This window comes from Nilaparvata lugens, chromosome 9 (genome assembly GCF_014356525.2).
Source record: "Nilaparvata lugens isolate BPH chromosome 9, ASM1435652v1, whole genome shotgun sequence".
Classification (NCBI taxonomy): Eukaryota; Metazoa; Arthropoda; class Insecta; order Hemiptera; family Delphacidae; genus Nilaparvata; species Nilaparvata lugens.
The window spans coordinates 27429510-27445391 of record NC_052512.1 but is presented as its reverse complement, the minus strand read 5'-3'; the positions used below and the strand labels follow the sequence as shown (position 1 = coordinate 27445391).

Here is a 15882-nt window from a genome sequence, read left to right as displayed (position 1 = left end):
GTGTAAACTTAGATCAAACGCAACATAAGATAAACATAATAAGGCCTATAAGATAGGTTTAATAACATAGTGAGCTTTTCCTATACTTCAGAGAAAGTACATACCTCTATTCCACATCTCATTATCTGATACTTAGTTATAATGAATTTTTCATGGAAATTGGATGTCTCAATAGAAGTGTAAGTTCGACCATCATTTACTGAATACGACCACTCGGGAAAAATGCCAAATACATCGTTTGTTCTGATATGATCCATGTCAACTTTATAGCACCTTTGAACAAAATACCATACAAAAATCATAACTCATACAATAAATGATGAGAATAGAGCTGAACACCATAAGGGTCCTTTTTGATTTTATAACTTGATTTAAGGTAGAGGAACAAACTCATCAATTATATCTATATCCACAGATATTTGTCACAGTCAGCAAAGCATTCACATCCAAGTTTTAAATTTATAACTGCGGAAAAGCTACTACCTCACAATTATTTCACTGACTTAGTGTGGGGCGGTTTCCGAGCTCGGGATTTATAAGTTCTGGACTTACAGAGTCCAGGACTGGAATAAGCGCTCGGGTCTAAATCAACTTTCTGAGTCACGGGTTCATGTTCTAAACTCCGGGGTCTATAAAGTTCTCGACTTATTTAAGTCCAGGACTTCAACGCCGTAAACATGAGAGAAATTATCAACATTCTGCTGTTGTATTGTAGGCATTAGGCCTATAGCAAACAGCTGATTGCTGCACGATAATTCAAATGCTCTCCAAACTGTTTTGTAACAATTATTTAGTGAGAATACGTTTCGATTTCTTTGTATGGTGTAGGTCTATAAAATCGAAGCAAAACCTCACCTTTTGAAACATGAATAGGAAAAAAACATTTCTTTTTACATCCTGCTATTATTTATCATTGATCCTTGCTATTGATTTTGAAATAAAAATTCTAGTATGCTACCTATTGAGTTGGAAAATGTATTTGTTTTGAAGAAAATTGGAATAATAATTTAACATTTTTATATTATTAATATCAATAAAGATGGCTGTTGAATCAAATATGACAGCGTGACTTGAATCACAGCTGTCTACTTGGGAGAAAGGAATGTGGCAACCATTCAAGACACTAACGTCAAACCCAGATACATTCATCCCAGCACTTGAAATCAGTCTTGGAATGGAAAAAAGGTGGCTGCTTTTGTAGTTCTTGTGCTGAAGAAGAAGTATCTTGTTTTGGCGGGTGACTAATTTCTCTACCTGGACAATAGTCTGATTGTACTATCATTCAAAATGTGGAATTCACTCTAGTTCATCCAATAACCAGTCGGTTACTGTATTTTTGGTGTTCTAGTATGGCCTCCAGTCGAAGATTATCAGGGTTCGATTTTACCACCAACAACCTCAAGTACCAAGTACCATTCAAGGTATAATGAGAATAGAGCTGAACACCATAAGGGTCCTTTTTGATTTTATAACTTGATTTAAGGTAGAGGAACAAACTCATCAATTATATCTATATCCACAGATATTTGTCACAGTCAGCAAAGCATTCACATCCAAGTTTTAAATTTATAACTGCGGAAAAGCTACTACCTCACAATTATTTCACTGACTTAGTGTGGGGCGGTTTCCGAGCTCGGGATTTATAAGTTCTGGACTTACAGAGTCCAGGACTGGAATAAGCGCTCGGGTCTAAATCAACTTTCTGAGTCACGGGTTCATGTTCTAAACTCCGGGGTCTATAAAGTTCTCGACTTATTTAAGTCCAGGACTTCAACGCCGTAAACATGAGAGAAATTATCAACATTCTGCTGTTGTATTGTAGGCATTAGGCCTATAGCAAACAGCTGATTGCTGCACGATAATTCAAATGCTCTCCAAACTGTTTTGTAACAATTATTTAGTGAGAATACGTTTCGATTTCTTTGTATGGTGTAGGTCTATAAAATCGAAGCAAAACCTCACCTTTTGAAACATGAATAGAAAATAAACATTTCTTTTTACATTCTGCTATTATTTATCATTGATCCTTGCTATTGATTTTGAAATAAAAATTCTAGTATGCTACCTATTGAGTTGGAAAATGTATTTGTTTTGAAGAAAATTGGAATAATAATTATTTAACATTTTTATATTATTATTATTAATAATGGGTTGAACATGGCATCGATTAATAATATTCACATTGGGAGATAAAATTCCAAGCCAATCTTTCTAATATTTTTCTTGTACATTTTCAAGTTATGTCACAGTTGTAGAATGAGGTTAGTTTTTTTACGCATAATATTATAAAGAACTTTATTCCAAAATGAACTTGCAAACTATAAATTATGAATTTAAATGGACTAATTCAAATGATTTGAGTATCCCATGACATTTATTTGGCTATTCATCTACTCCAAAACAATAACTGAATTGTGTTTGATCGGTTAAGTCTAGAAGTCAAATTTAATTTCCCTACCCCAGTCGAGGGTTTAAAATCACGCTGTTTCAAGTTCTGGACTTGACTATTTTTGATGAATCTTTGATTCGGAAAGAGACGAGAATCTAATTCAAGACCTGGACTTATAAGCCCTTCACTCAGAAAGCGATATTATGAACTACAGGGTCTAACGTGATCTCTAAACTCCAGGGTCTATTTGAGTCCTCGACTACGTTAACACTCGTTAACACTGACTCGGAATGCCAATTTTCTGACTCCAGAGTTCAAAGCCGGTTGAAGTCTAGAACTTGGCTAAATCCCGAGCTCGGAAACCGGCCCTAAGAGATAAAGGCTTGCAAGCCTACTGCAATTCTCTTCTTGGAGAGTTAATTAGTGAAAACTAAAATGACAAATGGAAAATTGTGATTTATTGAACTTGCTTTATTTTATGAGGTGATTATGTACTTTTTATGAATATATTTGATAGATGTAGGAAGCTTATTTCCATGCATGAAACGAATCCATACCCTGAGATTTGAATGATTATTCTATTAATCATTAATTATTGTTTGAAATATATTCTATTGAACCCATAGACTGAACAGGTTCCAATTTGTCAAATTCTGAATCAACCTGAAGTTTCACATCATCAGTATTGATGGATGAATAGATATTTTCACGGCTCACTATATTGTGAATGCTAACAACTCCTGTAATAGTTGTTAAAATATTAGAGAATTTATTTATTCAAAGAAAATAATATTTATCAAGAAATATTTTTGTCCATGTTATTTTATGGGAATATATTTTGTGTTTTATGTCAGCATACAAAATTCTAGAAGTTTTTATTATTTTCCTAATTCATCTCGTGATATACAGTTTGAGCTGTCTTGGCATTCTTATTCTGCATCATATATAATTAGTGAATTAATTAATATTGATCTTATTCAGAGCACTTATTACTTATCATCCTTTGATGATAGTAATACTATTCAGCCAGCAAAATCTTACTGATATTTATATTAATAAGTCTACAATATATCATATAAGGATCCAGAGAACTTCAAGAACTGGCGTTGTAAGTCTCAAGGAATTTCGAAAGGGTAAATTAGTGCATACCTGTATTCATGACGAGCGTTTTAAGGATCAACTAGAAAAACCATAGTTGATTTTCATTATTCTCGATTCAATACATGGTTACTGATAATCAGTCACTAACTATCTTTTAGACTTCCTTATTGGTAATCTTTAATATCTACACGAGAGCAGCGGTAAGAATTATTGATCATCAGTTATTGAAACCCATGGTGGTTCATTACATTGAGAGTATTCATGCATCTACTACTGAGCTAGAGCTGTGGTCTGACCCCAGTATATTCGCGAGCCGGACGGCCTTAACTTCTTGCAAATTTATTTGCAAGCTAGGTATATTAACAGCTACACTAGTATATATCAAATATACTATTTCATGTAAGAATGTCACCCAACATGGATGGCAATATATCTCTTCACACTCTGTAGTCCATGAATATGAAAAGTTGTATTTGAACTTAAATTGCAAAACAGAATCACCTCTTCCACTTTATGCGATCGACTCATGATAAAATATTATGCTGGTGAAGCACGATTCGGTCGTTAACAATAGAAAAAAATAAGATAGTTTCCTCATTTCCACAGTCATGGCATTTTTATGATATGAGAAACAATGACTGGAGATGAATTTGAGGCAACTCAGCTTTGAAGCATGGAATTATTCATAGCTTGAAATCAATCATGGATTCCTATGATGCATAAGAGTCCACTGAATTTCATGTTGATCTTTCTTTTAAATACTTATTGCTATCTATGATTAACTTCTGAGAAATATCTGGATAACTTTCAATTGTTCTTTCTGAAATTAGAGTCCTTTGAGCTTCTTATGATCCAATCTAAAACGTTTTCGATGTAAAGCAGACAGAGTAGGTCACTACCGAATTATCTGTATCGGAGATAACTTTCTAAATTTAGTAATTTTATTTTCTTTTTCATGATGCAACTTGATTTTTGTTTTATTAACTGTTGAATTCAACCATTGAAGGCGACAATATACTTGATATCTTCTCTCTATTTCGTTGTCTCTTTTGTCATTTCTGGATTCCCATTCTCTAGCACTGAATATGTTTATCAAGCATCCCTTTTATTAAGTTAAATTGTGTGTGCTTCTTTTTTCAAATTCAAATTCAAATTTATTCATTCCAAATTCCAAATGAACTTTCTAAATTCATAGCACGGCACAATAGTGACTGGAGTAACTTACTATGTTAATGTCTGAGATCATTATGTTCATTATTACTGAAAATCCAACTTACTTGGCACTGGATTCTTGATTTTTGAACGCTTCTCCTGTTTGAATTGATGATTTTCTTTTGTAAACAATTTTCCCAGATGAATTAGGACCACTGCTATTCGACACTGTGACTACATCTCCAGCTTTGTCTAATTCTATGAAATCCCCTCTGCAATTCATTATGCAAAAGAAAAATATGAGAGCGATTAGTTATGCAGAAGATTTAATCATCCATCTCTTATTATACAGAATGTCCCACGAAAGGTGTAACAGAAGATCAAGGTTCCACATAAAATTGGTTACAAAAAATAGCCAGTAACATTTCCTCATATCAATCTTTCTATTTCAGCATAGAGTAGCATAATGTGAAGAGACCCTAGGCTCTGACCAGTGACCACAGCTAACTCCTACTGAGAATCCTTATAGGCTAGGACGGAGCATGAGTATTCCAAGCAGCAGCCTCTGAGCAGACTGTCCATATCATGACTGAACTTAGTCAACCAGAGCAACACGGTTATCCACCAGAACATTCAGTGTATCTGTTACTGCTATGGAGCTCTCCTGATTGAACGAGAGTCAGCGACTTCTCACTTTTGACTTACTGAAGGCCAAAGTCGTAGTCCGTCTGTTTGTATCATCTATAATAACTATGGAAAGAATTGATCAATCAGCTTCAAATTTTGAACACGTATTCTTTGAACCTTTTTACAGGTCAAGTTCGTTGGACAACAATATTGACTAACTCCTTCGTCCTTTTTCAGGATAAAAGAATAACATTGAAAGTGCATGATAAGAGAATTTGTTTTGATTCATCATTAAGTCAGATGGATCAATTGCATGCTATTTCTATTAATATAGAAAAGCTGATTCTTTTTTGGAGTTATCACCCAGACTGTCCTCAAGCGCCAACACTTGATTCCAGCTGAATAATGAATACATATTCAATTTATAACTTCTATATAAACTTGCTTCAGTTAACTTCTGTCTGCCTGTCTTTTGTCTGTAACATAGGCCTACGCGTAATTAATAATACTACTTGTGATAGCAGTGCTGCTATGACTATTTTCAGATCAAATGTTAAGTTTGTGAGTAGAAGCTACTATTAATGTTAATTTAAACGTAATTATGCAATGTAGGTATTCATTTATTTCATTTTTGTATGATTTATTAGTATCTTTAAATGTTGAGATCATTGAAACGGTTATAGATATGGATGTGTGGGCTTCGCCATTAATTTTCTTCTCAAATTCTGTATCAAAATCATGTATCACATGACTACGTTCCCATTTGAAAAAATGAAGTTGGATTCAAAATGAAGTTGGATCCAGAAATGACGGATCCAAGATGGCGGACAAAAGTTTCAGGGCGTCAGAAAATATTCATTTTTTTGCTTGGAATGGGTTCTCTACGGTCATATCAAACTTCTAAAAGAAATACTTTGCTGTTCCTATAATAATTTCCACCAATCGTATATAACTAGTGACCACCCGAGTTGAAGAACTCGCTGAAGAACTTTTGTATTGAAATCTTCGAAACCCACAACTTTTTATCATACAGCGTTTGTTAAAATTATAGAAACAGCTAAATATTTATTTTACAAGGATGATTTGTCAGTAGGTTTCATTGGGGTTCCTACTTGAAATGAAAAATTACTCTTCAAAAATACTCTGTCGCTTCATTTTTTACTTTCCTTGCCCTATTATCATAGGTAAGGAAAGTATTGCTTCCCAAAAAAATTAAGGTATCCCAATTTAATGTTTTCTATTCGTTTCAAGGTCCCCTGAGTCCAAAAACATGATTTTTGGTATTGGTCTGTATGTGTGTGTGTGTGTGTGTGTGTGTGTGTGTGTGTATGAGTGTATGTGCGTCTGTGTACACGATATCTCATCTCACAATTAACGGAATGACTTGAAATTGTCACGTGGTAATTTGAAACCACCAAATATTTTTAAATGAGCCAATGAAATGTAATAGAACTATAAAATTGGAAAGAAGGTTAGACCTATCCAAAGAGTAAATCAACTCAAATCAAGTATTATTAGCGAGTAGGAGTAATAGCATTATCAACAACGATAAGAAAACATGTATTATTGTGATTTAATAATTATGAGAACCCATTGGTAAGATCAAAAAATTATAAAGCGGCATAATTATTATTGGCGGATTATAAAAAAAAAAAAAATAAAATGCATGAACATTGAGGTTAGAGTTACTTGTTTACGTTTTGAAAAGAATTAGTCGATCTTGGATAAATCGATAATTATTAGAACCAATACTGAACGAATCAGCTGATTATTCGATCAACCCATATGACGGTTGAATCATATAAAATTCACTCATAAAGGATATATTATGTATACTAAAGGAAGTCGATGTGTAGAAATACAAATAACTATTATTTCTGTATAAATATTTATTATAATCCAAAAAAGCATGATAAATCAAGAGTATACAAAACTCATATAAAAACTAAATGTATTATCTATTAAAATCGTATGTTACAATTTATTTATGAATTCAATTTAAGATAAATACTCCATATATTTGTATAAAAACTTCTTTTATTTAATTTTTTCTATTATAAAGCCGAGGAAGCCCTGATTCCCAAGGCAACCAATTGTATTGAGTCTATTAAATTGAAGGCCAATCAGAGAGTAGCTTACAGAATTATTCTAAGAAGAGGCAAATTTTTCTGAAAACCTCTTTCTTCTGGCTTAAGATCCCAACCCGAGAGGATGCACATGGAGTTTAGGGCTTTTTCTTCTTCCTTTTAAAAAATTTTTAATGAATTATTAAGCCAAACCCTTTTTTAAATGTAATGTATGTTTGTTGAATGTTAATTATTTGTGAACTCAGTGCTGTCAAGGAGTTCGTAATTGTAAAGATTCCCATAAAAATAGCTTTAATTCGAAAGAAACTTATAAAAATCTGGATCACGCGTTAGCCCAGCAGTGACGAAAAGGAGCCTACCTAATTAATTATTGGAAATAATTAATTCAATCCACGAGAACATCTAGAACTTCAGTCAGTGAGTGATAAGTCAAACCAAATGAGCTCATTTTTTCTACGTTCAGTGGGGGTAATTATTAAAACAAAAAGCGCTATTCCAATTAATTAGAATTAAAATAAAAAGTCACCACGTGTTGAACAATATCACATAGTTCATAAGAACATTATAAATTTATTTAATATATGTAGGAAGCTTACTTCCATGCACAGCCCGAACTCATATAAATCCCTGAGATCTCATGTTTGAATATTAATTTATTAAATATTAATTTTTGTTTATTGAACAAAGTATACCATATCAAACTTATAGACCGAACAGGTTTTATTGGCAGAATTTTATATTGATTGGAAGTGTAAGTACCAGTATTAAATATAATATATTTATGAATTTGAAACTCATTATTGTGAATATTAGCAAAGCCTGTGATAATTATTCAGATTTTAAAAGTAGATTATTTAAGTGAATTATAGATATTGAATATTTATGCATATCTGTTTTATGGGAATATATTTTGTGTTTTATGTCAGCATACAAACTTATAGAATTTTTATTATATCCCAACTCATCTCGTGTTATATAGTTTGAGCTGTTTTGGTACCAACAAATATTTAGCAGCACTTAAAATCATAGAATCAAGTAATATTAACCTTATTCAGAGCACTCAATATTTATCATCCTTTGATGATATTCATTTTATCAGCCAGAACAAGTATATTAAGAAATTATATTAATAAGGTTCCAGTTATATCATATAAGGATCCAGAGAGCTTCAAGAACTGGCGTTGTAAGTTCTAAGGAATTTTGAAAGGGTATATTGGTGAATACTTGTATTCACGACGAGCGTTTTAAGAATCAACTAGAAACAACTATAGTTGGTCCTGATATTCTCTAGTGGTACATGGTTACTGATAATCAGTCATCAAATATTCTTTTAATTTCCTTACTGGTATTCTTCAAGAACTTCATAGAAGCAGCGGTAAGAATTACCAATTACCGATCACTGAACCTTATGGTGATTATTTGTATTTATAAAATTCATGTTTTTACCACTGAGCTAGAGCTGAGGTTTGAACCCAGTAATTTTGCGAGCCGGAAGGCCTTAATTTTTTGTGAATTTATTCGCAAAAGAGGGAATTTAGAGACTGCTCTTATAAATACCAGAAACATCGTATTATCTGTGAAGGAATTACAATCCACAACTTCTCACAATAGCTTCATAACGTGGGACTCTATCATAAGAGATAACCCCCCCAGGAGCACAACTTCACAAAATTTGGAACGTAAGGTCCTTACAATATAAGGATCCGACACGTACAATTTCGATCAAATGCAATACAAGATGGCGGCTGAAATGGTGAAAATGTTGTCAAAAACAGGGTTTATTTTCGCGATTTTCTCGAAAACGGTTCCAACGATTTTGATTGAAGTTATACCTGAAATGGTCATCGATAAGCTCTATCAACTGCCACAAGTCCCATATCTGTAAAAATTCCAGGAGCTCCGCCTCTATGCAAAGTTTTTAGATTCTCAATTATAAGGCTTCAGATACAATTCAAACAAAAAATTTCGAAAGGAATAGATTGAGTATGAGAATCTCTACAATAAATTAATTTTTTTACCTCTACCAGTTTCTTAAATGAGATGTTTCTTAAAAGTGGTCATGTGATATAATCATGATTTCGATATAGAGTTCCAAGAGAAAAAGTATGGTGTGGCGCACTCACACAACTTTCCTTGCCGTTATGAAAATTGATCACCTGACGCTAGTGTTCCCGCGCATCTCAAGCCTACTATTCAAAGATTTGTGCCAGCTGGTGACAGGGCAATAACGCTGGAGACACACATGAGGTCTGCTATCACTTCATAGTAAATGATTTTAATAGAATCAACAATAATTGGCAATTGTATAATCTCATTTTCTCGAATTTAAAGCTTATTTTCAATTGTAGGTGAAAATGTTACTGAACATTAATTTTAGAGATCTTCATGCTCAATCTACTCCACTTGATTTTTTTTCGTTCAAATTGTATCTGGAGCCTGAAAATTGGGAATCTAAAATCGAACTTTGCATTGATGGGGCGGAGCTCCCGGAATTTTTACAGATATGGGACTTGTGGCAGTTGATAGAGCTTATCGATGACTATTTTGGGTATGAATTTGATCAAAATCGTTGGAGCCATTTTAGAGAAAATCGCGAAAAAACCCTGTATTTGACAACATTTTCGTCATTTTAGCTGCCATCTTGAATCGCATTCCATCAAAATTGTTCGTGTCGGATCCTTATAGTGTAAGGACCTTAAGTTCTGAATTTCAAGTCATTCCGTTGATTGGGAGATGGGATATCGTGTACACAGACGCACATACACTCATACACACACACACACACACACACACACACACACACACACACACACACATACAGACCAATACCCAAAAATCATGTATTTGGACTCAGGGGACCTTGTAACGTATAGAAAACATTAAATTAGGATACCTTAAATTTTTTTAGGAAGCAATACTTCCCTTACCTATGGTAATAGGGCAAGGAAAGTAAAAATGATGACGACTTTGGTTTTCATGTTAGTCAAAAGTGAGAAATCGCTGACGCTCGTTGAATTACAAGTTGCGGAGTTCAGAGATTGATACAACAGTTTATGAGCGAGTTCTTCAACCCTTGGGGTCACCAGTTATACACCTCTCATAATAAATTGAACAACACAAATAACCACGATATGCATTTTCTAGAATACTTTTGCTCACTTGGACTAGAATGGTAAAAACTTTAATACAAAATTGAAATGCCATGTGTAACTTACGTGTTTTCTTCTGCAATTTCAGTAGAAACTTCATCTCTCTTTTCTTCGAGAGAACCCTCTGTAAAAATAGTGAGAGAACTCGATTATCCGGCCAAAGGTAGTGTTCACACTTATCTAGATCTATTTGATTAATCAGATCCAGCTGATTGGTGTAACGTCATTTCACCTCTAAAATTATATTCAATTTTTTTCAATTGAGAAATAATAGACTTTGTTGAGCCCCGCTCACACCTTGCGAACATAGACGAACATTGTTTGGCCAAAAAGTTCGCTGATGTTCATCAAAACATTTAAATTGTTTGTTGTAGTTTCGTTGTAATGTGGTATAGACGTACCCTTAATTTTTTTTCAAATAGATTGAAAATACACTTGATAACAATTTCGCTCATTCTCTGAGAAAAGCATATTAATCTTTAACCTTCAATCCTTAAATCATATAAGTCCTCTCAACGAAGGGCTATCGCGGAGGGAAAAGTTTGAAAGACAATTTCTCGACCCAGCAGTTCGGTTTATGATAGTTGGGAGGTTAACATATCAAACGTCCCCACCGCTACCCCCTGTGTTAAGGATGTGGGGTGTTTCAAAGGTATCATTTTTTGGTTCCTTGAACTGGGAAACTGTGAATCCCACGGACATGACCATCACATACAAAATTAAAGCTTACAAAATTTCCCACAATATTCATCTCACAATTTTTTTCTATATCTCGAGATATCCACTCTTGAAGGTGTGACATCTAAAAAAACACATTTCCCTTTTTTTTTGCTCTTATAGCTTTTTGAATATAGATGAGGAAAATCCATGCTGATTGAGAACTTATAGAGCATCTACATATTTTCAATTTGATGTATAATTCCACAAGTTTATGCATTTCCCCACGACTGTTGCAGCAGCCTTATCAGTGTTGAGTGTCAGATCTTCAGTTTTGCAACAATAGACCAATTGACAGAGGGATTTGAAGGGAAAGCTTTGAACACAATTTCCAACTTTGCAGCTCTACGGTTTAGGAGGTGGACATATAAGATTCCCCATCCCTACCCCTTGTGCTAGAGGAATGAGAGTGGTTCAAAAGTCGCATGTTCCAATGTTTTGCTTACATGCTTATATCTTCAGGAAAATGCGTTCAATCGACATTACTTACTTACTTCATCCAGAAATGAAGCTTGATAAATTTTCTACAATTTTTGTCCAGTGGAGTTTGGTATATTTCCAACGGTTTTCGAGATATACGTTCTTGGAAGTGTGAAATTGTTGAAATAACAGCTTTTATTCCTATTTTGTGCTCTTTCAAGGCTTATAACTCGGCCATAATGCATATTAAAAATGAATGCTAATCGTAGATTTGTGGACTATTGATTTCTCTCCAATTTGATGTACTATTTGACTCTCTCATGTTCTCCATTCATTGTTATAGCAGATTCAATATAGGGGGTGAAATTTTCAACTCTGCAAAAAGTGTCAACCTAGCGGTTCCACAACATTAAAAGACGGGCTAGAGATGCGCATTTTTGCTATGCTCGTTTCCCAACTAGTCTCCATTGAGCCACAAGGTCAAAAATTGTGTACCAGACATTCCTCGCGAGTATCATTGTAAAATAATCAATTGTTACAAAATTGAAAACAATTTCACTCCCTACATTGAATCTGCTATAACAATGGAAGGGAAACATGGCATAGTGAAATAATACATCAAATTGAAGCGAAATCAACTACAAATCTACGATAAGAATCCATTTCTAGGATTCATTGTTGAAGAGTTTATAAAGCTTGAAAGAGTACAAAATAGGAAGAAAAGCTGTAATTTTAACAATTTCACACATTCAAGAACGTGTACCTCAAAAACTGTTGGAAATATCACAAAGCTCCACTGAACAAAAATGGTAGAAGATTTATCAAGCTTTATTTTTGAATATTTAGTCATGTCGATTGAACACATTCTCCTGAAGATATAAACGTGTAAGCAAAACATTGAAAAGTGTTACTTTTCAACCACCCTCATCCCTTCTGCACAAGGGGTAGGGATGGGGAATTTCGATATGTTCACCTCCTAATCGGTAAAGCTACAAAGTTTAAAATTGTGTTTAAAACTTTCCCTATCCATCTATCATGAATAAAACATACATTTTTCCATGAAAACTAGTTTAAAGAATTACTTGAATTTTTTTTTCAATCAGAGAGACCTCATCTTGAAGAAAACCCATTAGTGTTGGCAGAGAGTGTGTTGGCATTGAGATGCTAATCTGGTCATCATATCCAGAGATAAAATATTGCAGATGTTTTATCATGAGGCTCTATTAGTCGCTATTCGAATGAAACTGTAGAAATAAATAGATGACACAGGATATACATTGGTCTACTTATTTTCAACAATATTAAATTATATGTTTGTCATCTAGAGTTGTCCTGAATCACCAGAAAAATCACCATTACATTTTTATCTTGAAGTATAGTGAAACCACTATACAGACTATAATGTTTAGAACTCAAAATAAATGATTGACAAATTAGTTGTGATTATTAGTCAACAAAAGTTGATGAAATCAATTGTAATAGCTTACCATACTTTTTTTTAACGAAACTAGTATCAGTATATTTTATCTCTCTGATAGCAGCTCTGTACATTTGTTGTTCATCATGTCGTAATCGTGGAATTGGAATTTTATGAATGTAAGTACCAACTGGGTAATTGACTCTACCAATAATTTTCTTCGTCAGATGCTCAGTTACCATCCTGCAGAGTTCTGTTGATGTCTCTCGTATTCCCTGGAATACAAGAGCCTAATTGGAAATTTGGAAAGCAGAAGCTTTATAGTCCAGGCAATGAATGCTCAAAAAAGGGTAATGTTTGGAAGAGAATTTTTGACCCCGCAGCTCTGTTTAGGGTAGTAAGGAGGTAAACATATCAGAAGTCCCCATCACTATCCCCTGAGCTAGGGGGGTGGAGGTGGTTCAAAAGTACCATTTTTTGGTTTCTCACATATAACTTGAGAACTATGTATCTTACAGACATAATTGACACATACAAAATTGAGGCTCACATGATTTCCTACGATATTCATTGCACAACTTTTTTATATCTTCTCTAGTTTTCGAGATATCAGATCTTGAAGGTGTGACATTTTTGAAAATACATGTTTGCCTCCAATTTTTGCTCTTATAACATTTGAAAAATTGATTGGAGAAATCAAAGCTGATTATGAACTTATAGAGCATTGAATTCTTTTCAATTTTATGTATAATTTCACACTTTACGAGTTTTTCTACACTTTTTGCAGCAGCTTTAGCATTGATTGTGAAATCTCCATTTTTGCAACAATAGACCAATTGAAAAAGGAATTTGGAGGGAATGTTTCAAACACAATTTTTGACTCTGTAGCTTTGTTAAGACCAGTAAGGAGAAGAAAGTATCAAAAGTCCTCATTCCCAACTCACGTGCTAAGGGGATGAGGGTGATTTAAAAGTTGCATTTTTCAGCGTTTTGCTCCCACGCTCATATCTTGAGAACAATGCGTTCAACTGACGAAACTAACCATTTGAAAATGGAGCTTCATAAATTCTCTACACTTTTTGTTCAGAAGAGTTTTGTGATACTCCCAACAGTTCCAGAGATATTCGCTCTTCAAGATGTGTAGTTGTTAAATGGCAGGTTTTTATCCAATGTTTTGCTTTTTCAGGGCTTATAACTCTCTAACAATGCATCGTGAGAAATGATGCTTATTGTAGGTGAGTAGAGCATTGAAATTGTTTTAAATGATGTATTATTTCACTATTCCAAGTTTTCCTTCCATTGTTATAGCAGTTTCAATGTAGGGGGTGAAATTTTCATTGCTGCAACAAGTGTCAACTCAGCGTTTCCACGCCTTCAACAGAGAGGATAAAGTTGCGCACTTTTGGAATGTTCACCCACTAACTAGTCCAAATCAAGCTGCAAAGTCAAAAATTGTTTCACAGACACCCCCTTCAAATGTCATTGTCAAACGATCAATATTGATGCAGCAATGAAAATTTCACCCCCTACATTGAAGCTGCTATAACAATGAAAGAAGAACTTGGATTAGTGGAATAAAACATCATTTCGAAGAGGATTTAATGCACTACAAACTTTCGATAAGCATCAGTTCTTACGATGCATTGTTGAGGAGTTATAAGCCCTGAAAAAGCATAACATTGGATAAGAACCTGTCATTTTAACAACTACATACCTTGAAGAGCGAATATCTCGGGAACTGTTGGGAGTATCACAAAATTCTACAGAACAAAAAGTGTAGAGAATTTACCAAGTTTCATTTTAAAATGATTAGTTTTGTCAGTTGAACGCATTGTTCTCAAGATATGAGCGTGGGAGCAAAACGCTGTAAAATGCAACTTTTAAACCACTCTCATCCCCCTTAGGACATGAGTTAGGAATGAGGACTTTCGATATTTTCTTCTCCTAACAAGTCTTAACAAAGCTGAAAGTCGAAAATTGTGTTCAAAACATTCCCTCCAAATTCCTTTGTCAATTATAGTCTACTAACAGGGCACCCGTGCTTCGCTACGGAAATTGAAAGATAAGATTATTTTTGTGAACTCTACTAACATTGTTATAATCGTTTTTGAGATTATGCCACAACTTGGCATGATTCAAATCATTCGATCAATCATTGATGTGTTGGAAGTGCTCTGTAGAATAGTAGTCCAATTGCAGTGAATTTTGTAGAATATTGGGAATGAACAACAGCTATTTGGCCGTTTTAATAAATGACCCCTTTCTTCCGCCCAAGTTAAATTTTGGCCGAATTTTCTCATTCTTTGCAAACAGATTCAAACAAGTTCTAAAATACCCTCCAAATATCATAGTCTACTGAATTATTAAAATTTCATCGAAATTGTTTAAGTAGTTATCGCGATCGGATATACAAACAAAATTAAATTAGTCTTGATAGAATAGGATCACTTGATAGAAGCAACTCTCGTCATAAAAGTTTGTTTTATGAAAAATGAAAACCATCTCTACTCCCAGGAATAGCTCTGATTGAAGCAGCAGTGCTCAATCAATTTGTTCTCGATAAATGCATTTTGATTTGAGAAAAAATTGAAGGCAAGTGTGTTTTTTTTAAAAACGTCACACCTTCAAGAGCGGATATCTTGAGAACAAGAGAAGATATAAGAAAAGTTGTACAATGAATATTGTAGGAAATTATTTGAGCTTTAATTTCGTGTATAACAAATATGTCTGTAAGATACATAGTTTTCGAGTTATATGCAAGAAACCAAAAAAATGGTACCTTTGAACCACCCCCACCCCCTTAGCACAGCGGGTAGTGGTGGG

General features: G+C 34.0%; 1 protein-coding gene across 1 annotated transcript in view; it reads right to left on the bottom strand.

Moving 5' to 3' along the window:
* Positions 1-15882, bottom strand: part of LOC111051414 — a 149401-nt gene that overhangs the window by 33601 nt on the left and 99918 nt on the right. The window contains exons 6-9 of the mRNA XM_039435722.1: positions 13130-13334; positions 10572-10629; positions 4768-4914; positions 105-273 (exon numbers count right to left, since the gene is read on the bottom strand). Of these exons, the coding sequence (XP_039291656.1) occupies positions 105-273; positions 4768-4914; positions 10572-10629; positions 13130-13334 (579 nt within the window). The remainder of the gene's footprint in view (positions 1-104; positions 274-4767; positions 4915-10571; positions 10630-13129; positions 13335-15882) is intronic.